Raw genomic sequence first — 20,293 nt, 5'->3', positions numbered from 1 at the left:
TTATTTGAGTGGCAGAGAGAGAGATCTTCTACCTGCTGATCCAATCCCCAAATACCCACCATGCCTGGGGCTGGCCAGGCTGAAGTCAGGAGCTGGGCACTCAATCTACATCGCCCATGTGGGTGATAGGGACCCCATTACTTGAGCCCTCACCACTGTCTGCGTTAGCAGGAAGTGCAAGTCAGGAGCCAGAGCTGGACACTGGATCCAGGTACCCTGGTGTGGGATGTGAGCGTCTCAACCCTAGACTAAATGCTCACCCTCATTATTACCATTTTTATGTTTTTAAAACCTAACTGGGGTCCTACAGATATTGCTGTGTGTACATTTTTTTCCCAAAGATTTCTTTTTATTTGGAAGGCAGAGTTACAGAGAGAGGGAGAGAGGGAGATCTACCTGCTGGTTCACTCCCCAGATGGCTATTGCTACTGGGGCTGGGCTAGGCCAAAGGCTGGGGCTTTGGAATGCTCTCTTACAAGCCTACAGGGGTCCTGAGCATTTGAGCCATCTTCTGCAGCTTTCCCAGGTGTATTAGCAGGAGGGCTGCATTGGAAGTGGAACCACTGGGATTTGAACCACTTCTCCTATGGGATGGTTAAGCTGCTGCGCCACCACACTAGTCCCCTTTATTGCTTTTAAGGGAAGATAATTTGTATAAATTACTTTTGGATGGAAATAGAACAATGAATAAAATAATCAAGTTTTACTTTTCTTTCCCCTTTCCTTCCTTGTTCTGTCTCTCCTTTCACTACTTCCTTCTTCTCCTGTTAAGTGTGCTATGGGATTAGGGTGGGAGGCATCTGTATTTTTTTAGTGCATTCGATACACCTTCCCTTATAGGACCACGGCAGCAATCGTACCTAATGAAAGCCAAGTGTGTAGACGTATTCTTTTCTAGTGCTGGAACTTCCTCTGCACTAACTCACAGATCTTCCTATCCAAGCTGTGAACCAGAGCTGCTTGGAGAAAACCAAGGTGCAGTGTGAGCACCCCAGCTGCCCCGTTTAGACTCGAGTGATGCAGTTCTGGAGCCTAGGTTCTCTTCCCGTTTCACCCTCAAAATAGCCCTGGGAGGCAAGTAGGATCAGCTCTGTTTCTGTAGGCAAGATTATGTGGACATGTTAAGAAACTCGCCCAAGGTCACCAACTGACAAAGTAGGACTTCTGGGTCTTTCTGCAGGACACAGAGTCAATTCCTCAGATGAGTTCTGCACGTGCCTACATTCCAAGGTTCCTCTTGGGCTCCCACTGGGGACTTGGCAACCAGGGACAGGAGGTGTGTGCACTGCCAGGCCACTGCTCGGGCCTCTCCTGCCTGTCACAGCCTCAACATTGATACTCACCCTTCTCTCCTCTCCCCGGGGTTACTTCGGTTTCCAGCACTTTCCCCAGCTTGGCACTGCTTTGCCAGAAAACACAAGGTGAGTTGGTCTGAACAACTGAGGGCATTAAGTCCCCATCTCGGGCACAGAAGGAAGATGGCCCCTGGGCACCATCTGTTTCAGACTCTGCTTCTCTGCGGTTTGCTCAACCTTGTTTCCCTCTGTGTGTTGGCTTTTGTGCTTGGGCAGCGAGTGTTGCCCTCCGTGGCAGCAACATGGCTGCCAGCTGCCACAAGCTTACACACTGGCTTTCCCACAGTTAGTGGACAAGCTTCCCGGCCTTTGATGGGCTCCGCATAGCCCTTGAGCTTGTGGCTCCGGGGATGATCCGTGGGGACAGAGGGGGAACTTCTCTGTCACCTCTGTTTCCTGGCTTTGGTCCTTGGAGCTGAAGGATTCTCTTGGAGGAAGGAGGATGAGATGCCTGCATGGACACCATGGGCAACGCGGGGACCGAACGGGGGATTCAGTCACAGCCTGCCTGGTGCAGGGGCCGCTGTGTCCAAAATGCAGTGGTCCAAAGAGAATCAGCCCATGTTTTTTGCCACCTGCCTGGCATTCCAGCTGCACCTGTCACAGCAGTCTCTGCGGACACTGGGTGTTCTGCCCAAGATGGAACAATGCTATCCTATTAGGAACAATGGCTGGTGCCTTTTTTTTTTTTTTTCCAATTTAGATTTACTTATCTTTATTGGAAAGGCAGACTTACAGAGAGAAGAGGGAATAGAGAGATCTTTCATCTGCTGGTTCACCCCCAAGTGACTTCAATGGCCAGAGCTGATCTGATCTAAAGCCAGGAGCTAGGGGGCACCTCAGGGCCTCCCACAGCAGTGCAGGTTGCCGTCCTCTGCTGCTTTCTCAGGCCGCAAGCAGGGGGCTGGATGGGAAGTGGAGCAGATGGGACATGAACTGGCACCCATACGGGACCCCAGTGTTTGCAGGGGGAGGATTAGCCAGCTGAGCCATCACGCCAGAACCCAGGCAGTTTTCCAACAGGCAAGTTGTGTCCCAGGCTTATCTTTCTGCGTCTCTCCTCTCCTTTAGTGAAACACTGCTTCTTATCACAAAGCCAGGTTCTTCTTCGCTCCTGTCTCTTGAGCAGTCCTTGATGTCACCAGCGTGCTCATCCACAGACGTTGCTTCCCCTTCAATTCCTGATCCCTCTGGGCCTCGTTGAAACTTTCCTGGAAGGCGAACTCACTTGAGGGAGAGTTTAGGGAAAGCGGAAGGAGATTGACCAAGAGGAGCTGGAAACTTGCTTCGCGTTTCTTGTGTCATTTGCGAGAGCTTGTTATTCGGTGACTGCTGCCCTCTGGTGGGCTCTGGAGCATCTGCAGGGGTTTTGTAGCTTAGGCTCTGGGGCTCTTTACCCCCGTTGGTCCTTGTTCGGGTTTAGTGCCTTAGCAGCAGCCCTAATGGCTCATAGAGGCAAGGTCTACTTCCTTTCAGGATGGTCCCATTCTCTAGTGCTTCCTGGCGTAGGCATCAGCTCGCATACAAAAGCGTCAGAAAAAGACAGGTTTGAGCAGCCCTAGGGTATGGTCTCCTATTTCTGCTACTGCCTGCAAACAAAAAGACAACTGGGAAAAAGAAAGTTTTCTAGTGGTAGAACCTATGCTGGGAGGCATTTAGCCTTTATGGCAGAGGCAGGACTTAAACTCGCCCTTGAGGTTGACTTCAAACAATAGAGGGTGGCAGGAGGGGAAGGATGCCAAGCAAACCAGTCCAGCTCTGTGGAAGGGAAGCTCTCAGACACGTCTGAAGCATCCGTGCTTCAGGCTGGATCCTGCTGGGAGTCTGGGCTCCCGCTCCCCCTCGCGTCTCTAAGCCATCACTGAGCACCTGCTCTGGTTCTTGACAGAGCACGTGGAGATGAATCAGGGAGGGTCCTTTTTCTCCAGCAGATCGCAGTGTGGGGAGGCAGGCTACCTAGCGAACACTTCGCAGGGTTTGCATTTTGAAGCAAGTGGCAGAGGACAGCCAGGGGATTGGCATTAGCTGCTGCGGGCAGTTTCCTGCAGAAAGCACCCTTCAGTGCAGAGAGGAAAAAGACAAGACCACCTCTTCCTTCCACCGCTCCAGCGCCAACGGTCTCTCTGTCATCCAGCCCCACTCAGCCTCACCTCGCTCTATTCCACAGATCACTGGTAGAGGTTGTACATGAGCGATTGCTGTTGGAAGGGGCTAATTTCCCTTTCAAATCGCTTCAAGCCCACCCCAAACAGCCTGCAATATAAATATAAATCCCCACCCACCTGCCCCAGGTCTCCTCCTTACAGTCCTTCCTGAAGGTGACAAATCCCCTCCCTTCTATTCTTATAGGCAAGTGGGAAGCTTTCAAAGGTGCTCTGTGAGGGAATTTAGACAGCTGCAGAGGGAAACGCGTTCAAGAAAGGACGAGAAGAGAATGACCCATGCACACCACAGCAAGGACAAATAGAATCTCAGCCCTGCTCAGGCTCATGGAACCCAGGTATGTGTGGGGGGGCGGGAGAGTGTGACACCTGTGAGCCGCAGGCTGAATCTGTGCTTCTCCAAATGTAGACATGGGTGGGGCTGGGAGGGAGGTGTGGTCTGGCCTCAGTTCCCGATTTCCTTTTATTCATAAGTTCTCTGTAAGTCTGAAGTCACTCTGGTCTCTGAGCCCGCAAGATCCCACAGCTGGACACATCTGGCCGTGCCTCAGGTAGGCAACCTGCACCGCTGGCCAGGAGTTCCTTTGAGGAGGGAGGTTTCATTCAGCTTAGGGGGCACAGTTGTTTCCCCGCCCCCCTGAAGGTGGATGCTAAACCGACTTCTTGCTTCCTGCCCTGCGACCACAGGCTCAATTCCCACCTTGTTTGAGGTGGTGGTTGGTGGCAAGGAGGTGCCTGCTCTTCATCCCCCTCCTTCCCTCTCCTCCCCTTCCCTCCTCCCCTTTCCTCTTCCCTCCCCTCTCCTCCCCTCTTCTCTCCTCTCCTCTCCTCTCCTCTCCTCTCCTCTCCTCTCCTCTCCTCTCCTCTCCTCTCTTTTGTGTGGGTCAGCAGTTGACAATCCTTCAGTTGGGTCTTTATACCCCATGACACTGTCATCTATAAAAATGCCAAAAGGGGTGGAGAGAGAATGTGCTAGAACAGGTAAATGTGCCTGAAGCTCTTCTAGAACCTGAGACCTGGAAGGAGGTTTGCAAGGCACACACCAGTGTCTGCCTGAGTCTGCAGGTGAGAAAGCAAAGCCAGCCCCACAGCTTGGGGGAGGGAGAAGGCGGGAGAATGAGGATTGCACGCCAGGATCTGGATCTCCCAGTTTGGAACTTTCTGACTGTTCTCTGGAGATCTTGGGGTTCTGGGAGACACTTCAGTGGCTGTGTGGGTGGAGAGAACTATAAACCCCCGCCTCCATCTCCCTGCCCAGCAGCTCAGCTGTGATTTGCTTCCCATTTTGGTTTTTGGTTTTTTTTTTTTAATATTTATTTTATTCTTATTGGAAAGTCAGATATACAGAGAGGAGAGACAGAAAGGAAGGTCTTCCATCTGATGGTTCATTCCCCAGATGGCTGCAATGGCTGGAGCTGAGACAATCTGAAGCCAGAAGCCAGGAGCTTCTTCTGGGTCTCCCACATGGGTGCAGGGTCCCAAAGCTTTGGGCCATCCTTGACTGCTTTCCCAGGCCACAAGCAGGGAGCTGGATGGGAAGTGGAGCTGCTGGGATTAGAACTGGCGCCCATATGGGATCCTGGTGTGTTCAAGGTGAGGACTTTATGTGCTAGGTTACCATGCCGGGCTCTCATTTTGGCTTTTGAGTTTTTTCAGCAGAGTTTCTTGGTAAAAAATATAATGATTCTGTTGCAGATTTAGGAAAGGAACAATTTCAGTGACCAAGATGGAGACTTTCAAATGCTTAAGTTTTTTGTAGGCAGAAGACCAAGGCTTTTTTTTCTTTCTTTCTTTCCTTTTTTTTTTTAAAGACTTATTTGTTTTTATTAGAAAGGCATATTTTACAGAGAGAAAGAGAGACAAAGATCTTCCATCTGCTGGTTCACTCCCCAAGTGGTCACAGTGGTTGGAGCTGAGCTGATCTGAAGTTGGGAGCCAGGAGCTTCTTCCGGGTCTCCCATGCAGGTACAGGGTTCCAAGGCTTTGGGCCATCTCTGCTGTTTTCCCAGGCCACAGGCAGAGTGCTAGATGGGAAGTGAAGCAAATGGGACTCAAACTGACACTCATGGAATCTGGCACTTGCAAGGTGAGAGTATAGCCATTGAGCCAACACGCTGGGCCCAACCAAGGAATTTTTGGTGTCTAACTAAAGATAAAGTGGAGGCAGATGCTGTGGCAGTGAGGGTTAACCTTTTGCCTATGATGGTGGCATTCCATATGGGCACTGGTTCAAGTCCTGGCTGCTAACATTCCTGGAAGCAGCAGAGGCTTGCCCAAATGCTTGGGCACCTGTCTTTAACCTGCTCAGAGTTGGTCATTATGACAACTCGAGGAATAAATGGATAAATGGAATGTATTCCATTTCTTTCTCTACAACTCTCCCTTTCCAGTAACAAAAATAAATAAATACAAAGCATAAAATGCAGATGGCTCTGAACTTAGAATTTCTTGACTTTGTGATTTTGCATACATTCTGTTTTTCACTTTCAGTATAGCATTTAACAAATCACTTGAAATATTCAACATCTTTTTTCTAAAAGATTTGTCTTTTTTAATTTAAAAGACAGAACTACACAGAGGGACAGAACTATAGGGAGAGGGATCTAGAGAGATTTTCCATTTTTCTGATTCACTCCCTAGCAAGGCCAGTGCTGGGGCAGATTGAAAGCAGGGGCTAGGAGCTTCATTCAGGTCTCCATATAAGTGCAGGGGCCCAGAGACCTGGACCATCTTCTACTCTTTCCTATTTTTTGCGTAGTGTAATCACATGTTGTATATAAAGGTACATTAGTAGGGAGCAGCTGGGCCTCAGATTGGCATAACATGGGATGCCGGTGTCACAGGTGTTGGCTTTGCTTCCTATGCCTCAATTCCAATCCCTATAATTTAATGTCATCACTATACTCCCCCAATAGACTTTAAGGAGGATCAACAAGAATTAAAGAAAAGATAGGGAAGTAAGACAGAAGGGACATGTTGGGGACAAGCATTTGTGGCATATCAGATAAAGCTTCTGCCTGCATTGTAGGCATCCCATATAAGACGCTGGTTTGAGTCCTGGCTGTTGCATTTCTGATCCAGCTTCCTGCTGGTGCTCTTGGAAAAAGCATCGGAAAATGGATCCAGGGTTTGGGCCCCTGCCACCTCCATAGAAAACCTGGATGAAGCTCCTGGCTTTCGCCTGGCCCAGTGTGGCCAGTTGCAGCCGTTTGGGGAGTAAACTAGTGGGTAGAATCTCTCTCTCTCTGTAACTCTGAATCTCAAAATAAATTTTAAAAATGTTTGAACAAGAGAATGTGTGGGAACAGATTTGCCTCTTTTCACTTTACCTAGCTGATCATCCTCAGAATGTTGGAGAGCTATATTGGTATTCTTATCTGAATGTGTAGAGGGGCTGAAGAGGAGGAGGACGGAAGAGGGGGAAGCCTGGAGAGGGGACAAAGACAGAGCTCTGGGTTGGCCTGAAACAGAGGCAGGACAAGAGGATATTGCATCCTGGCCCATACTCAAGCCGGCTTTGAAGTTACGGAAGAAGGACAACACTCAGAACCCGGTCTGATGGATATCAAGTTGAAGTTGAAGGGGAGGTGATCTCTGATTGCTAAACTAACCAAGAAGTATGCAGGAGGTCCCTAGATGATGGTTCCATGGTTCTTGAACCCCCGATGAACATGACTTGAATTGTTACTAAGTCAGATTTCTTTCTTTCTAGCCTTTCGACTAGGTGAAGCTATGGGTACCATTGGAAAAGACTTATGGAATATGAGTGATTTATGGTGGCTTTCAGAAGATGATCTTTTAAATGTCACAGGTATGCCGCCTACAGGCGAGGGTTCTAGCCCATGTGTGCTAGGCGTGGAAACAATGAACAAGTATGCTATGATCATCCTCTATGCTCTGGTGTTCCTGCTGAGCCTGCTGGGAAACTCCCTGGTGATGCTGGTCATCTTGGACGGTCGGAGCAATCGTTCAGTCACTGATATTTACCTACTGAACCTGGCCATAGCCGACCTCCTCTTTGCCTTGACCTTGCCCATCTGGGCCACCTCCAAGGTGAAAGGCTGGATTTTTGGAACAGCCCTGTGCAAGGTGGTCTCACTCCTGAAGGAGGTCAACTTCTACAGCGGGATCCTGCTGCTGGCTTGCATCAGTATGGACCGCTACCTGGCCATTGTCCATGCTACACGCACCTGGATCCAGAAGCGCCACTTGGTCAAGTTTGTATGCTTAAGCATGTGGGGACTGTCCCTAATTCTGTCCCTGCCTTTCTTCATCTTTCGTCAAGCTCTTGTTCAGAAAAATTCTACCCCAGTCTGCTATGAGGACCTGGGTGATAACACAGCAAAGTGGCGCTTGGTGCTGAGGGTCTTGCCCCAGACCTTCGGCTTTGTCTTTCCCTTGCTGGTCATGCTGTTCTGCTATGGGTTCACCCTGCGCACACTGTTCAAGGCCCACATGGGGCAGAAGCACCGGGCCATGCGGGTCATCTTTGCTGTGGTGCTCATCTTCCTCCTCTGCTGGCTGCCCTACAACCTGGTCCTGCTCGCAGACACTCTCATGAGGACCCGTATGATTGAGGAGACATGTGCACGTCGCAATGACATTGACCGGGCCCTGGAAGCCACGGAGATTCTAGGCTTCCTGCACAGTTGCCTCAATCCTATCATCTATGCCTTCATTGGTCAAAATTTTCGCAATGGATTCCTCAAGATCCTGGCCACCCGTGGCCTGATTAGCCATGAGTTCCTGGCACGCCATCACGTGACCTCTTACACTTCTTCTTCCATCACTGTCCCTTCACACCTCTGAAAGCCATCCACGGCGACCATCTCCTCCTGCTAAGGAAGGAGGAAGAACAGCTCCGAGGGTGTGTATATGGGCCGTTTGGGTTTGACTGGATGACATCTCCATTTGTGGGCGAGCTTATGTATGCTGGGAAGTTAAGAATTAATGTCTTCTGGCTCAAGCCAAATTTCTGAAGAATTGCTGAAACACTGCCAAGAACTGACCTTTCATACTTCCGTGGAGAGGAAGTTGAACTCTTGCAGCTTTGACCTGCCAAGTAGGCAACTGGCACAGCCTTGTCTGGAGCCAATCCTGGGACTGCTCCCTCGTATGGTCTGAAACTCCTTGGAACATCATCTCAACCACTGTACACACCTGCTCCAATCAGGCTGTTGGGGGTCTTTGATCATGGAACTAATTTCCCATCTCAAGTACATTGTAATGTTTTCTGGGCCCACTGAGGCAGATGTGGTTGAGGAATCAAACCACCAGGTGGTCTTGTGGAAGAATAAGCGCATCCTCCTAGAATGTGGTGGGTGAACCAAGTCGAGATTCCAGACACATTGTAATGGGATGCCCTTTCCCTCTGGACTGACATCGCAGACAGGATGATGGTAATATTGGGTCCATGCTGAGCCATATTTGGAGAGGGATTAGCAGCCCTCGGCCTTGACCCTTGGATGCTTCCAGTCTGATGTGGAATGTCCTCAGGCTTACAAACCCGTGTAGAGCTGCCCATCAGCACAGCAGCCTGATATTTCTAAATAAGTTGCTATTCTACGTTTGTACATGGGTCTGTATCTCGGGTGTTCCTGAGAGGAAAATGTGTGTGACGTGTGTGCGCGCACGTGTGTTTGTGTGTGTGTGCGTGTGAGCCATTATCGGCTTGACTGTCATAGACTAGTGGCAGCACTCCACACGATGGTGTCTCCTGGGGCCTTAACTTCAGTTAGATCTGTCTCCTAGAGGCAGATAAACTCCTGTTCATCTTCTCACCAAAGGCTGGAGAAAATCTCTTTGGCATAAACAAAAGGACATATTCCTGGGCCTGGTGTGATGGCTCAGGGGCTAAATACTTGCCTTACATCTACCAGAATTCCATATGGATGCTGGTTTGTGTCCTGACTGCTTCACTTCCCATCCAGCTCCCTGCTTGTGGCCTGGGAGAGCAGTAGAGGATGGCCCAAAGCCTTGGGACCCTGCACTCTTGTGGGAAATCTGGAAAAATTCCTGGTTCCTGGCTTGTATTGGCTCAGCTCTGGCCATTGTGGCCACTTTTGAGTGAACTGGTAGATGGCTCTTTCTCTCTGTCTTTTCTTCTCTCTGTAAAATATGCCTTTCCAATAAAAATAATAAATAAATCTTTAAAACAAATAAATGAAAAAAGGACATTCTTCTTCAGAGTCTCAGCTTGGCCTTCTTTTGACCTCCAACTTTGCAGGGGCGGGGGATGCCCCTCCCTGAGTGCACATATAGAATTGCTGTCCTTTCTGTGTCTGCTTTGCCTCTGTGAGGACAGGACCCCTGTTTGTTTTGCTGGCTTTATATCCCGGTGTAGGATCTGCTGCCTGGAGCCTATTAAATGTTCAGTAAATATTTACTGAATGAATGAATGGAAGCTCAAAAGACCCAAACTTATTGGCTCACCATCTGCTCAAAGCGCCTCTTATCTTTCCCCTCCTTTTCCCCTCCTTCTGTGCTGGGCAATGCTTTCCCTCCTCCAGTTTGCCTTGCTGGTTTATAGCCATCCGCTTTGTAGCTGTGTAAAAATGTTGCAAGGGAGGGCTGTTTGGATTGCTGATGACAGGAGCTGAACTCAAATCGGCTTACGCAAAACTGAGACTGAGTGGCTTTTGGTGAAGCGGCCAGGTGTCAGGGATGGCTTGACGCAGAGAAGGGGGTGAATGAGCTGGGAGGTTCTAGAAAGATAAATGTCAGGGACAGGGAGAGATTCAGGGTCATGGAGAGGCTGGGAAGGAAGGGAGGAGTTGGAGACAGAGAGATTCAAGGTGTAGTTGGGGCTGGTTAAGGAGGGAGGTGGAGGAATGGGTGAGGTGTGGGGTGGGTAGTGAGTCCCAGGGTATGGGTGGTTAGAGGGGAATTAGAGTTGAGGATGGGTGAGGAGCTACAAGACTGAAGCAAATGGGCCTGGCGGCGTGGTCTAGCGGCTTAAGTCCTCGCCTTGAACGCCCCAGGATCCCATATGGGTACCAGTTCTAATCCCAGCAGCTCCACTTCCCATCCAGCTCCCTGCTTGTGGCCTGGGAAAACAGTTGAGGACGGCCCAAAGCCTTGGGACCCTGCACCCATGTGGGAGACCCGGAAGAAGTTCCTGGATCCTGGCTTCGGATCGGCATAGCACTGGCCATTGCACTCACTTGGGGAGCCAATCATCGGATGGAAGATCTTCCTCTCTGTCTCTCCTCCTCCCTGTATATCTGACTTTGTAATAAATAAATAAATAAATCTTTTATAAAAAAAAAAAGACTGAAGCAAAAACACATGGCTGGGCAGCTTACCCTTCCAGACCAGAGTGTAATCCAAGATGACCTTCAGGACCAAGGCTTCCTGTGCTGTCTTGCTGAAGCTGTGCAGGTGGTTGGTAATGGAGGAGTTGGAGGCTCAAATGGTTGGTAATGAATAGGACTCAGGCAGTGCTGGGAATGTGCAGGGAAAAAAGTTGGGTACTGAGTCCTCTTCCACTCTCCTCTTCCTTCCATGCTTGCCGCCTTAATGTCCACCTTCCTTTTCCTTCCCTAGATACTTCTTCAAAGACAAAGCCATCAGGGGCTTTGGTAAATAAGTAAGGATGCACATTGAGTCTAGGGGAAATATGGATGACTACCAGACCTATGTATTCAAAGGTGCCCAGCCTCACTGCTAACCTGAGCAATGGGAGCTAAACTTGCAAGTCTTTTAAACAGTGGAGGGATGTCACACTCTTTTCAAATAAGTGCAGTGTGGTTTGCTGAGATGTTTTAATGTAATATGTGATTCTCTAGATTTTAGATTTCTAAAGAGGCTGGGACTTGGGTGTTTTTATAAGCATGGTGTATCAAAATTGTGGGGCTCAGGAGCAAAGAGGTCATTGAGTCAACAAGATGGCGACTAACAATCCAGGTCACTGGTGGGCAAGATGGCGGCCAAGTACAGAGCCCTGGACATGGACCAGGGCAGGAGTCAAGTAGCTCCAAGGAAATACTGTCTGACCAAGGCCATCTCGCTCACCTACCCCTGGTCTATGGGAAGTGGCTTCTGCAGTTATGCTCCTAGTAATTGGCTCCTAGTTTCTCCCCTCCTGGAATTCCCAAAATTCCTAGCCTGAGGCTATCTCTTACCCTATATAATAATCTGAATTTCCCCAATAAATCGGAACTGCTTAGACAGAACCCCTGTCCGTCTGTTTGTCTCTCGCAGGCCGGGAGGCTGGGTGGTGGGCAGCAGGCTCATCGCCTCCGGCAACGGGGTACTAAAGGAATCTGTGGGGGAGACCCTGCAGAACTAGCAAAAATTGGGAAACAAAGAATCAGAGACAAAAATCTTCCATCATAGCTTCATTTCCCAAATATGTGCAGCAGCCAGTTAGTTCTTGGCTAGGCCAGAATCAACAGGTCAGATCTCAGTCTGGGTCTTCCACAGGGGTGGCAGGGAGCTAAGCACATGGGCTGTGGTCTACTGTCTACCAGAATTCATATCCTGAAGCTGGCTTGGAAGTAAAGGAGCCAGGGCTTTGATTCAGTGCTCCAATACGGGATGCAGGCCTTGCATGTGGAGACTCAACCATTGAGCCAAATGCCCATGCCATAAACTGGCTTTTCATTCATTAGATACAGTGAGAATCAGATGGCCGGTCAAAGTCAGAGTTGGGTCGCCCTAGGTATGGGGAGGGGCTTGCTGTCTGGGGTGTGCCTGGCTTCAGGGATGGGGCGGGCCATAGCAGAAGAATGGAGCTCAGAAATAAGAATGTGACTGGGATTGGGATTGGGGTTTTGTGGGGATAAAACAACCCATCAGCAATTAGATGAGGACATGGATTGGATCTGAATCTATGTCCTATACACAATGCTTGCTGATTTAACTGTTTTGCAAGCTGGTCAGAATGTTCCAGCTCCAGGAAATCACGTCAAGATCCACTTTCCCCCCCTAAACTCATGTCCTCTCTGACCAGCCCCAGCTACTTGGTATCTCCTGTCTTCTCACAGAGTAGCACCCTCTGGAGAGTAGCCATGAAAAGTCTAATGTGTAATCCAGGCTTTGTGTTGTAAGGCTCGCGACCTTCCTGTCCCTGCCCCTGCGCTTCTCTCAGGGTGTTGCAGAGGCTGAGCCACCATTTCACAGATGCCCATAGATAAAGTGACTCTCTTGTCTAAGAGAGGACACATTCATGGGTGTCTGTCTGTCTGGAGATGGTGGTGGAGCCCACCCTGTCCCTGCAGAAGATGGTAAAGCCACTTTGGACTTGATCCAGGCTGACACAAGGGTCTGTCAGCTGAACTTACATCAATGGCGTTCAGAATCCACCCTGACTTTGCTTTTAAAGTCAAGCTCATTCTTTTCAGGGCAGAAATAATACAAAGACTCAAAAAAAGTAAAACACAAACAAATAAAAAACCACAAAAACAAAAACCCCAACAAAACAATGCAAAACAACAACAAAAAATCTACCAGAATCTGTTAGCTCAGACTTTAAACATTTCATCTTTTTTTTTTTTTTAAAGATTTATTTTTATTATTTTTTTTATTGGAAAGGCAGATATACAGAGAGGAGATACAGAGAGGAAGATCTTCCGTCCGATGATTCACTCCCCAAGTGAGCGCAACGGGCCGATACTATGCTGATCCAAAGCCAGGAGCCTCTTCCGGGTCTCCCACGCGGGTGCAGGTTCCCAAGGCTTTGGGCCGTCCTTGACTGCTTTCCCAGGCCACAGGCAGGGAGCTGGAAGGGAAGTGGGGGCTGCTGGGATTAGAACCGGCGCCCACATGGGATCCCGGGCGTGCAAGGTGAGGACCTTTAACCACTTGCGCCACCACGCCGGGCCCCATCTTCTTTTTTTAAAACATAATTTTATTTGTGTGAAAACTGGAATAAAGGACAGAGAGGAAGAGACAGGAAGAGAAAGAGCTTCCATCTGCTGGTTCACTCCCCAAAAGGCTGCAACTGCGAGGACTAGGCCAGGCTGGAGCCAGGAGCCTGGAACTCCATCTGGGTCTCCAATGTGGGTGCAGACGTTCCAGTACTTGACTCATCTTCTGCTACTTTTCCGGGTGCATTAGCAGGAAGCTGGAAAGGAAGTGGGGCAGAGAAAGGGGTGTCGAGCTTCCATTCATTGATTCACTCCCCAAATGGCTGAAATAGCTAGAGCTGAGTCAGATCAAAGTCAGGAGCCTGGAACTCCATCCAGGTCTCCCACATGGTAGCAGGTCCTTTAGCACCAGAACCATCTCCCAATACCTCCCAGTTGCATTAGCAGGGAGCTGGGTTTGAAGTGGAACAATGGGGGACTTGAACTGGCCTGCATGTGGGATGTTAGCATCATATGCAGCAACTTAATCCACCTGCACCACCATGCTGGCTCCATTTTATGATTTTTCAAAAATGCTGTTATGAATTACATTTAAATCTTTTTCATTTTCCCAGTACTGTGTTAGCAGTATATAGAAATATAATTGTGGTGTATGTATTAACTTTGTACTCTGGGGCCTTAGTCAATTCAGTTAGTTCCAGCAGTTTTCAGGAAAAAGATTATTTTGGGTTTAATACACACACCATCATGCCACCTGTGAATAAAGACAATTTCATTTTCCCTTTTTCTTTGTGCCTTTTACTTGCCTTTCTCGCCTGGCTTCCTGGCAACGTGGAACCCAAGCAGGGGAGAGGGGACAGGTTGCTCTGTGGCTGATCTCAGGGTAAAGCTCTCATTCGTTGTTAAACATGATGGAGGCTACAGATTTTTCATTGACACTTTGTCAGGTTGAGGCAGTTTCTTTCAGTTCCTAGCTTGCTGAGAGTTCTGAAACTTGTTAGTCATGAGTGGATGTCGAATTTTCCTTTGTCTTTAAGGATGTGGGCTTTGGAGCCAGACAGCCTGGCTTACAATCCTGGTATTGCCATTAAAAAGGCTTTGTGACTAAGGATGCATGACTTAGCTCCCTCTATTACTTCGTACACAGTGGATAAAAGTAATCTCAGCTAATTCCTGTGGGGATTAAGTGAAATGAGCACACACGTGCACACACATGCACATACACACGTGACATTTGGAAGAGTGCTAAGCAAATGGTAGGCCCTGTTTAACTTTAGCCATCATTCTTTAATTTACTCCTTTATTTGGTTGGATTTTGAGTTTTGCTGAGACAAGATCGATAGGAAGTGACTTAAAAAAAACTTATTTATTTTTATTGGAAAGGCAGATCTACAGAGAAGGAAAGACACAGAGAAAACCCACTGGTTCATTCCCCCAAGTGATCACTACTGCTGCAATTGAGCTGATCTGGAGCCAGGAGCCAGGAGCCCTTTCCAGGTCTCCTATGTGGGTACAAGGTCTCAAGGAGTTGGGCCATTTTCCAATGCTTTCCCAGATCACAAGCAGGGAGTTGGACCAGAAGTGAAGCAGCTGGGACATGAACTGGCACCCATATGGTATCTGGTGCCTACAAGGGGAGGATTAGCCAACTGAGCCCTCCCGCAGGGGACTCTGGAGGTGACCTTTTTGATATCTTGTGTTTTCCCCAAATGCTTTTCATACTTGATTGCTGCTTTGGATGAGTATTGAATTGAGTTCATTTTCATTCAGAATTTTGCAGGCTCTTTAAAAGTATAATCATTTTAAACTTTAAAGATTAAAATACACAAATTTAAAAAATAAAAAAATGGATTTATTTATTTGTAAGACAGAGTGACAGGCTCGAGAGTGGGGAGGGAGAAGGGTAGAAGGAGAGAGAGAAAGAGACAGGGTGAGGAGAGAGAGACCTTTCACCAACTGGTTCACTTTCCAAATGGCCACAGTAGTCAGGCCTGGGGCAGGTTGATGCCAAGAGCCAGGAACTCCATCTGAATCTTCCACACGGATAGCAGGGACCCAAACACTTGGACTATCTTCTGCTGTCTTCCCAGGCATGTTAGCAGGGAGCCTGATGAGTCAAATCACCTGGGCCTGGAACTGGTGCTCGGGTGCAGATACAAGTGTTGCAAACAATGGCCTAAGCTATTGTGTCCCAATCTCTTCCTCTTGTGGGTTTGGTTGGACTTCTAGCTTCCCGTGTTGCGACTTCTGATGCTACCCTAACCCTTGATCTGTGGTATGTGACTGAATTATCTCTTAGAATCTTTTAGGATCTTCTCTCTAGAATGCAGCTTGATGGGGCTCAGTGGCACAGCATTTTCTCATTTATAATGCCAGATACTTGGTAAATCCTTTTTTTTTTTTTTAAGATTTGTTTCATTTTTTATTGGAAAATACAGAGAGGTGGAGTGACAGAAAGATTTTTCCATCTGCTGATTCACTCCCCAAGTGACCACAATGGCCGGAGTTGAGCTGATCTGAAGCTGGGAGCCCAGAGTCTCTTCTGGGTCTCCCACGTGAGTGCAGGGTCCCAAGGCCTGGGGCCATCCTTGACTGCTTTCCCAGGCAGGGAGCAGGAAGGGACATGGAGCAGCTTGGATTAGAACTGACACCAAAATGGGATCCTGGCATGTGTAAGGCAAGGACTTTAGCTACTAGGATACTGTGCTAAGCCCCAGTATTCCCTTTTATAATACACCATTCTTGACTTAAAAATGCAATATATTTTTTTTATCTGTTTGAGGATATCACAGTTTTTGTAAAGATTTCTTTGAATTCTAAATTTTTGTCTCTGAGTATTTCTTCTGATCTAATATCTCAATGATCATTTTTCTGTCCACTTTTTGGGCTTCCATGAAAAAAATCTGTCATTTCACACCTTCTTTGTTTGTTGAATAATCTCTTAAAATCACTTTCATATTACTTCTGGTGAATTTTTTTTTGGGAGAACAGAAGTAAATATATTAATACAATTATCTCTCTTTTAAAAATTGTTGTCAATATACATGTGTCTTGTTAGAGTTATAGAGTTAGACTACCTGAAAAACAGCCAGGTTCTGCAAAATCATGCTTAAATGCTATGAACTGCTAAATACTAAAATTAAAATAGACATGAGACAGCTGAATAGTAATCTATAGCCATTTTAAGGTGTATAGAACCCAATTGTATATAAACTAATAATTGTAATGTCAATGTAGAAGTCATAGGATGTGGTTCAGAACTTGCACTGTTTTCTCTCTCTCTCTCTCTCTCTCTCTCTCTTTTAACGTGCTGGTTACACAATACCATGTCAACCAATTCCATTATGTTATAAATTGTTACTGATGTAATGTTGGGATTTTTAATTGATTGGGATGATACTCTGTTGGCTCTACCTTCAGACCAGAGACGGTCTCCCCAAGAAACTGCTGCACTTATCTGGACAATAAGATGCTGGACTCTATGCTTTGTAGATGCTTGCAAGGAAAGAATCTCAACTGAATCTGAACTGTGGTAATGCAACAAGAATCCACCAAGGGGGGGGGGAGGGGTCTTGGGGAGGGAAGGGGAGAATTCCAGAGCCTATAAAAATGTGTCACATAATGCAATGTAATCAATAAAAAATAAATTAAAAAATTTTTTTTGTCAATATAAAGAGAAAAGTTCTCATGTATTTCATAGTACAATTGTAAGAACATAACAATCCCTTTCCTTCTTTCTCTTCATTTTCCTTTAATTTTTTGCAAAGGAAATGGCAATCCACTTTCTAATCACAGGATTAATGCACCATTAACCATGATATTTAACAAGTAAAAAGTAGAAATATTGCAGCTCCACATGACTATAAACAAGGACTAAGAACAGAAATCAAATCACAAGATGTGCATTTCATTCCTATACATCTTTTGGTATTGTGTATTAACTGCCATATATCAGATAAAACATATGATATTTGTCTTTTGAGGGCTGTCTTATTTTACTAGACATAATGGCTTCCAGTTGCATCCATTTTGTTGCAAAAGACAGTATTTCATTCTTATTATGGCGGGGTAGTATTTCATAGTGTGTATATTCCACAGTATCTAGTTGATGCACAACTGGTTGATTCCATCTTAACTATTGTAAACTGAGGCTGCAATAAACATGGGGCTACAGATAACTTTCTCATATGCTGCTATGATTTCATTTGGGTAATTGCCAGGAGTGGAGTAGCTGAGTTATATGGTAGATCTATTTTCAGAATTGTGAATCCTCTGTCAGTTGCATGGTTCACAAGTATTTCCTCCCATGCTGTCAGTTATCTCTTTACTTTGTTGAATGTTTGCTTTGTAGAAACTTTTTGGGTTGATGTAATCCTATTACATGTAATCCTATTTTTGCTTTTGTTTTTATTTTAAAAATATTTATTTGTTTTTATTTGAAAAGCAGAGTTACAGAGAGAGAAGAGGCAGAGTGACATACAGAGGGTGAGATCTTACATATGCTGGTTCACTCCTCAAATGGTCCCATGACCAGAACTGGGTTGGTTCAAATCCAGGAGCCTGGAACTTCTTCTGGGTCTCCCACATGAGTTCATGGGCCCAAAGACTTGAGTCATCTTTTGTTGCTTTCCTAGGCACATTAGCAGGAAACTGTATTGGAAATGGAGTGGCTTAAGTGGAGGCTTAATCTATTGTGTCATGATTTTGTCCCATTTTTGCTTTTATTATCTGTGTCTCTGGGGCAAAGACTTCTTCGAAAACAACCTAATTCTTCTTTTTGATATAAAATTTCTCTGTGTTAGTTATTTAAAAAGGGTTCGAGTTCTAGTTCTTAGGATAGTATGATATTGTTAGCACAGCTAATTCCTGCAACCTGGTACTTTACCATGAGCTGAAAACACCAGACACAATGAGGTATTTTAGGAGGTTTATTCCAGCGGGGCAGGAACAGGGTAGAGGTAGTGGAGATCAGAAAAAAGGGAAGGAGAAGGGGAGCAGGGGAAGGGAGGCCGGAAGAAGAGAGAGAAGAGAAAGAGCAAAGAGAGAGCAGCACCTGGGGCCTTTTTGTCTGCCAGGTGTGGGGGGTGAGGTTGGGAGGGATTGAGGGCAGGCCCCAGGGGATTGGTGCCTGCAGGTGAATGCCTAGGGATGATTGGTGAGTGGGCAGGGTTGGGGAAGGGGCTGGAAGTTGGGGGTAGGATTCTCAGGTGGAATGCCAGGTTACATCTGATTGGTAGATGGCTAGACCAGCGCGAATTTCATGAGCTGTGAGGAAGAGGAAATGACGCTGGGTCCAGGGTGGGATATTCGAATTACTCCTTATACTCTGGATTAGGGAGAATCAAGATGGTGGAGTAAGGTAAGGACACGTTTCAACAGATGGAAGAACATTTAATCAGGATGAAGCAGAGAGGACATATTTCAGGAAATAGGAAAGGACAGAACAACAGCAGAGGGGTACCTGGAGACTGACAGACACAGGAAAGCAGAGGGCACAGCGGTGTGGTGTTGCAGTGATTGATACTCCAGTGGCATTCAGCTAACGATCTGAACTCCACCAGCAGCCGGAACTCCACCAGCAACCAGGTGGGAAGGGACTTTCACTGGGGCTTGGGAAGTGAACACAGACAAAGAACTGTCCATCCTGCTGGTCTGTTTGATTTGACCAGGAGCAGAGACAGAGCAGCAAATCTCAGACGGGCAGTGCAAAAACAGGGTGGATTTCACAGCCAAGACTGCATCCTAGAGCCGAATTGGGTGCCATTTTGCCTAAGGAGGCAAAGTCAAGTGAAAGGACTGAGCATATGCTGAGCTGGGAGTGAACTCATTTCTTATTCAGTGAACTGCAGTGACGTGGCATTCTACAGGTTCCACTCAAGACAGGTCTGGGTAGCCCACAGATCTGACGGCCAGCAGATCAAGAACTCTAGTAGTGGTATATCAGGCGCCATTTTGTACACTGTGGCAATAGCTTTAGGACTGCAGGGATAACAGTGAACTGCGCATGTGCTGAGCTCATGAGAACTCACTGAGTTCAGCAAATTGCATTGCTTCCACATGAAAATAATGCCGACTATGGCATCATATGAGTCAAAATAGGTCTGTGTGGCACTCAGAACTAATGTCCAACAGGTTTTGGCAAGATTGCCACACCCAACAACCTACCTCTATAGAACACCTGTGTCTCCCTAATCCTGGGACCTGCTCCAACCAGAAGTGGGAAAAAAGTTGTATAGACAACAGTGCAGCCTCAGCACAGTATCACTGGAGGAGGAGAGTGGTGAGCCAGGACCTGGGGCTATGGAGACCATGGTGGAAGTCTAACATAAGAACCCAGACCTGAAACTAGCTGGAGAGAGTGGCACAAGTAACTGCAACCAAAGTGCTGTATAGCAACCATAATAAGTAGAATCGAATTGTAGACCTGTGGGTTATAGAGCTTAAAAACTTGCCCCAAGGAGAAGACTCTGCTAACCTGAAGAGCAATGACCAAAAGCAAAAGAAGAGACAGAGGCACAATGGATATTACTGAAGACTCTCCTGCAAAGGATCAAAACCCTTTGCCAACCTCAGAGTCTACTGAGGAAGACATCAAGAAAATGAGGCATACAGAATTCATAAAACTCATTTTAAAGCTTCTTATCGACCATGAGAAACACATACCAGAGTTCAAAGAATTTAAGGAAGCAATAAAGCAAATCAAGGCTGACATATCAGAAATGAAGAACACAGTGGAGCAAATTAAAAGTACAATAGAGTCTCCAAAGTAGAATGGAGCAAGCAGAAGAAAGAATCTCAGAATTGGAAGATATTTCCTGTCATCAGGGGGAAGCAAACAAAAAGCTGGAAGCAGAGCTGGATCAGGCCAAAAAAAGTATTCAAGAATTGAAAGACACTATTAAAAGGCCAAATATAAGAGTTATGGGAGTCCCAGAAGGTGCAGAAAGAAAAGCTAAGTTTGCAAGTG

At 46.9% G+C, this 20,293-nt stretch overlaps 2 protein-coding genes across 2 annotated transcripts in view; both read left to right on the top strand.

Annotated features, from left to right (window-relative positions):
- The first annotated feature begins 3,987 nt into the window (after window positions 1-3,987).
- Window positions 3,988-9,361, top strand: LOC121160578 (C-X-C chemokine receptor type 1-like). Its single transcript, XM_040986500.1, has 2 exons — window positions 3,988-4,068; window positions 7,230-9,361. The coding sequence occupies exon 2, from the start codon at window positions 7,250-7,252 to the stop codon at window positions 8,324-8,326; it is 1,077 nt and encodes a 358-aa protein (XP_040842434.1). The 5' UTR covers window positions 3,988-4,068; window positions 7,230-7,249; the 3' UTR covers window positions 8,327-9,361.
- TNS1 (tensin 1) overlaps window positions 4,020-20,293 on the top strand; it is a 263,601-nt gene continuing 247,327 nt past the window's right edge. The window contains exon 1 of the mRNA XM_040986491.1: window positions 4,020-4,068. The gene's annotated coding sequence lies outside the window, so the exon portion shown is untranslated. The remainder of the gene's footprint in view (window positions 4,069-20,293) is intronic.

Source organism: Ochotona curzoniae, unplaced genomic scaffold (assembly GCF_017591425.1).
Source record: "Ochotona curzoniae isolate NIBS_2020 unplaced genomic scaffold, NIBS_Ocur_1.0 contig_4514, whole genome shotgun sequence".
Classification (NCBI taxonomy): domain Eukaryota; kingdom Metazoa; phylum Chordata; class Mammalia; order Lagomorpha; family Ochotonidae; genus Ochotona; species Ochotona curzoniae.
Note: the sequence above shows the minus strand (reverse complement) of the source record. Positions and strands in the feature narration are given on the sequence as shown.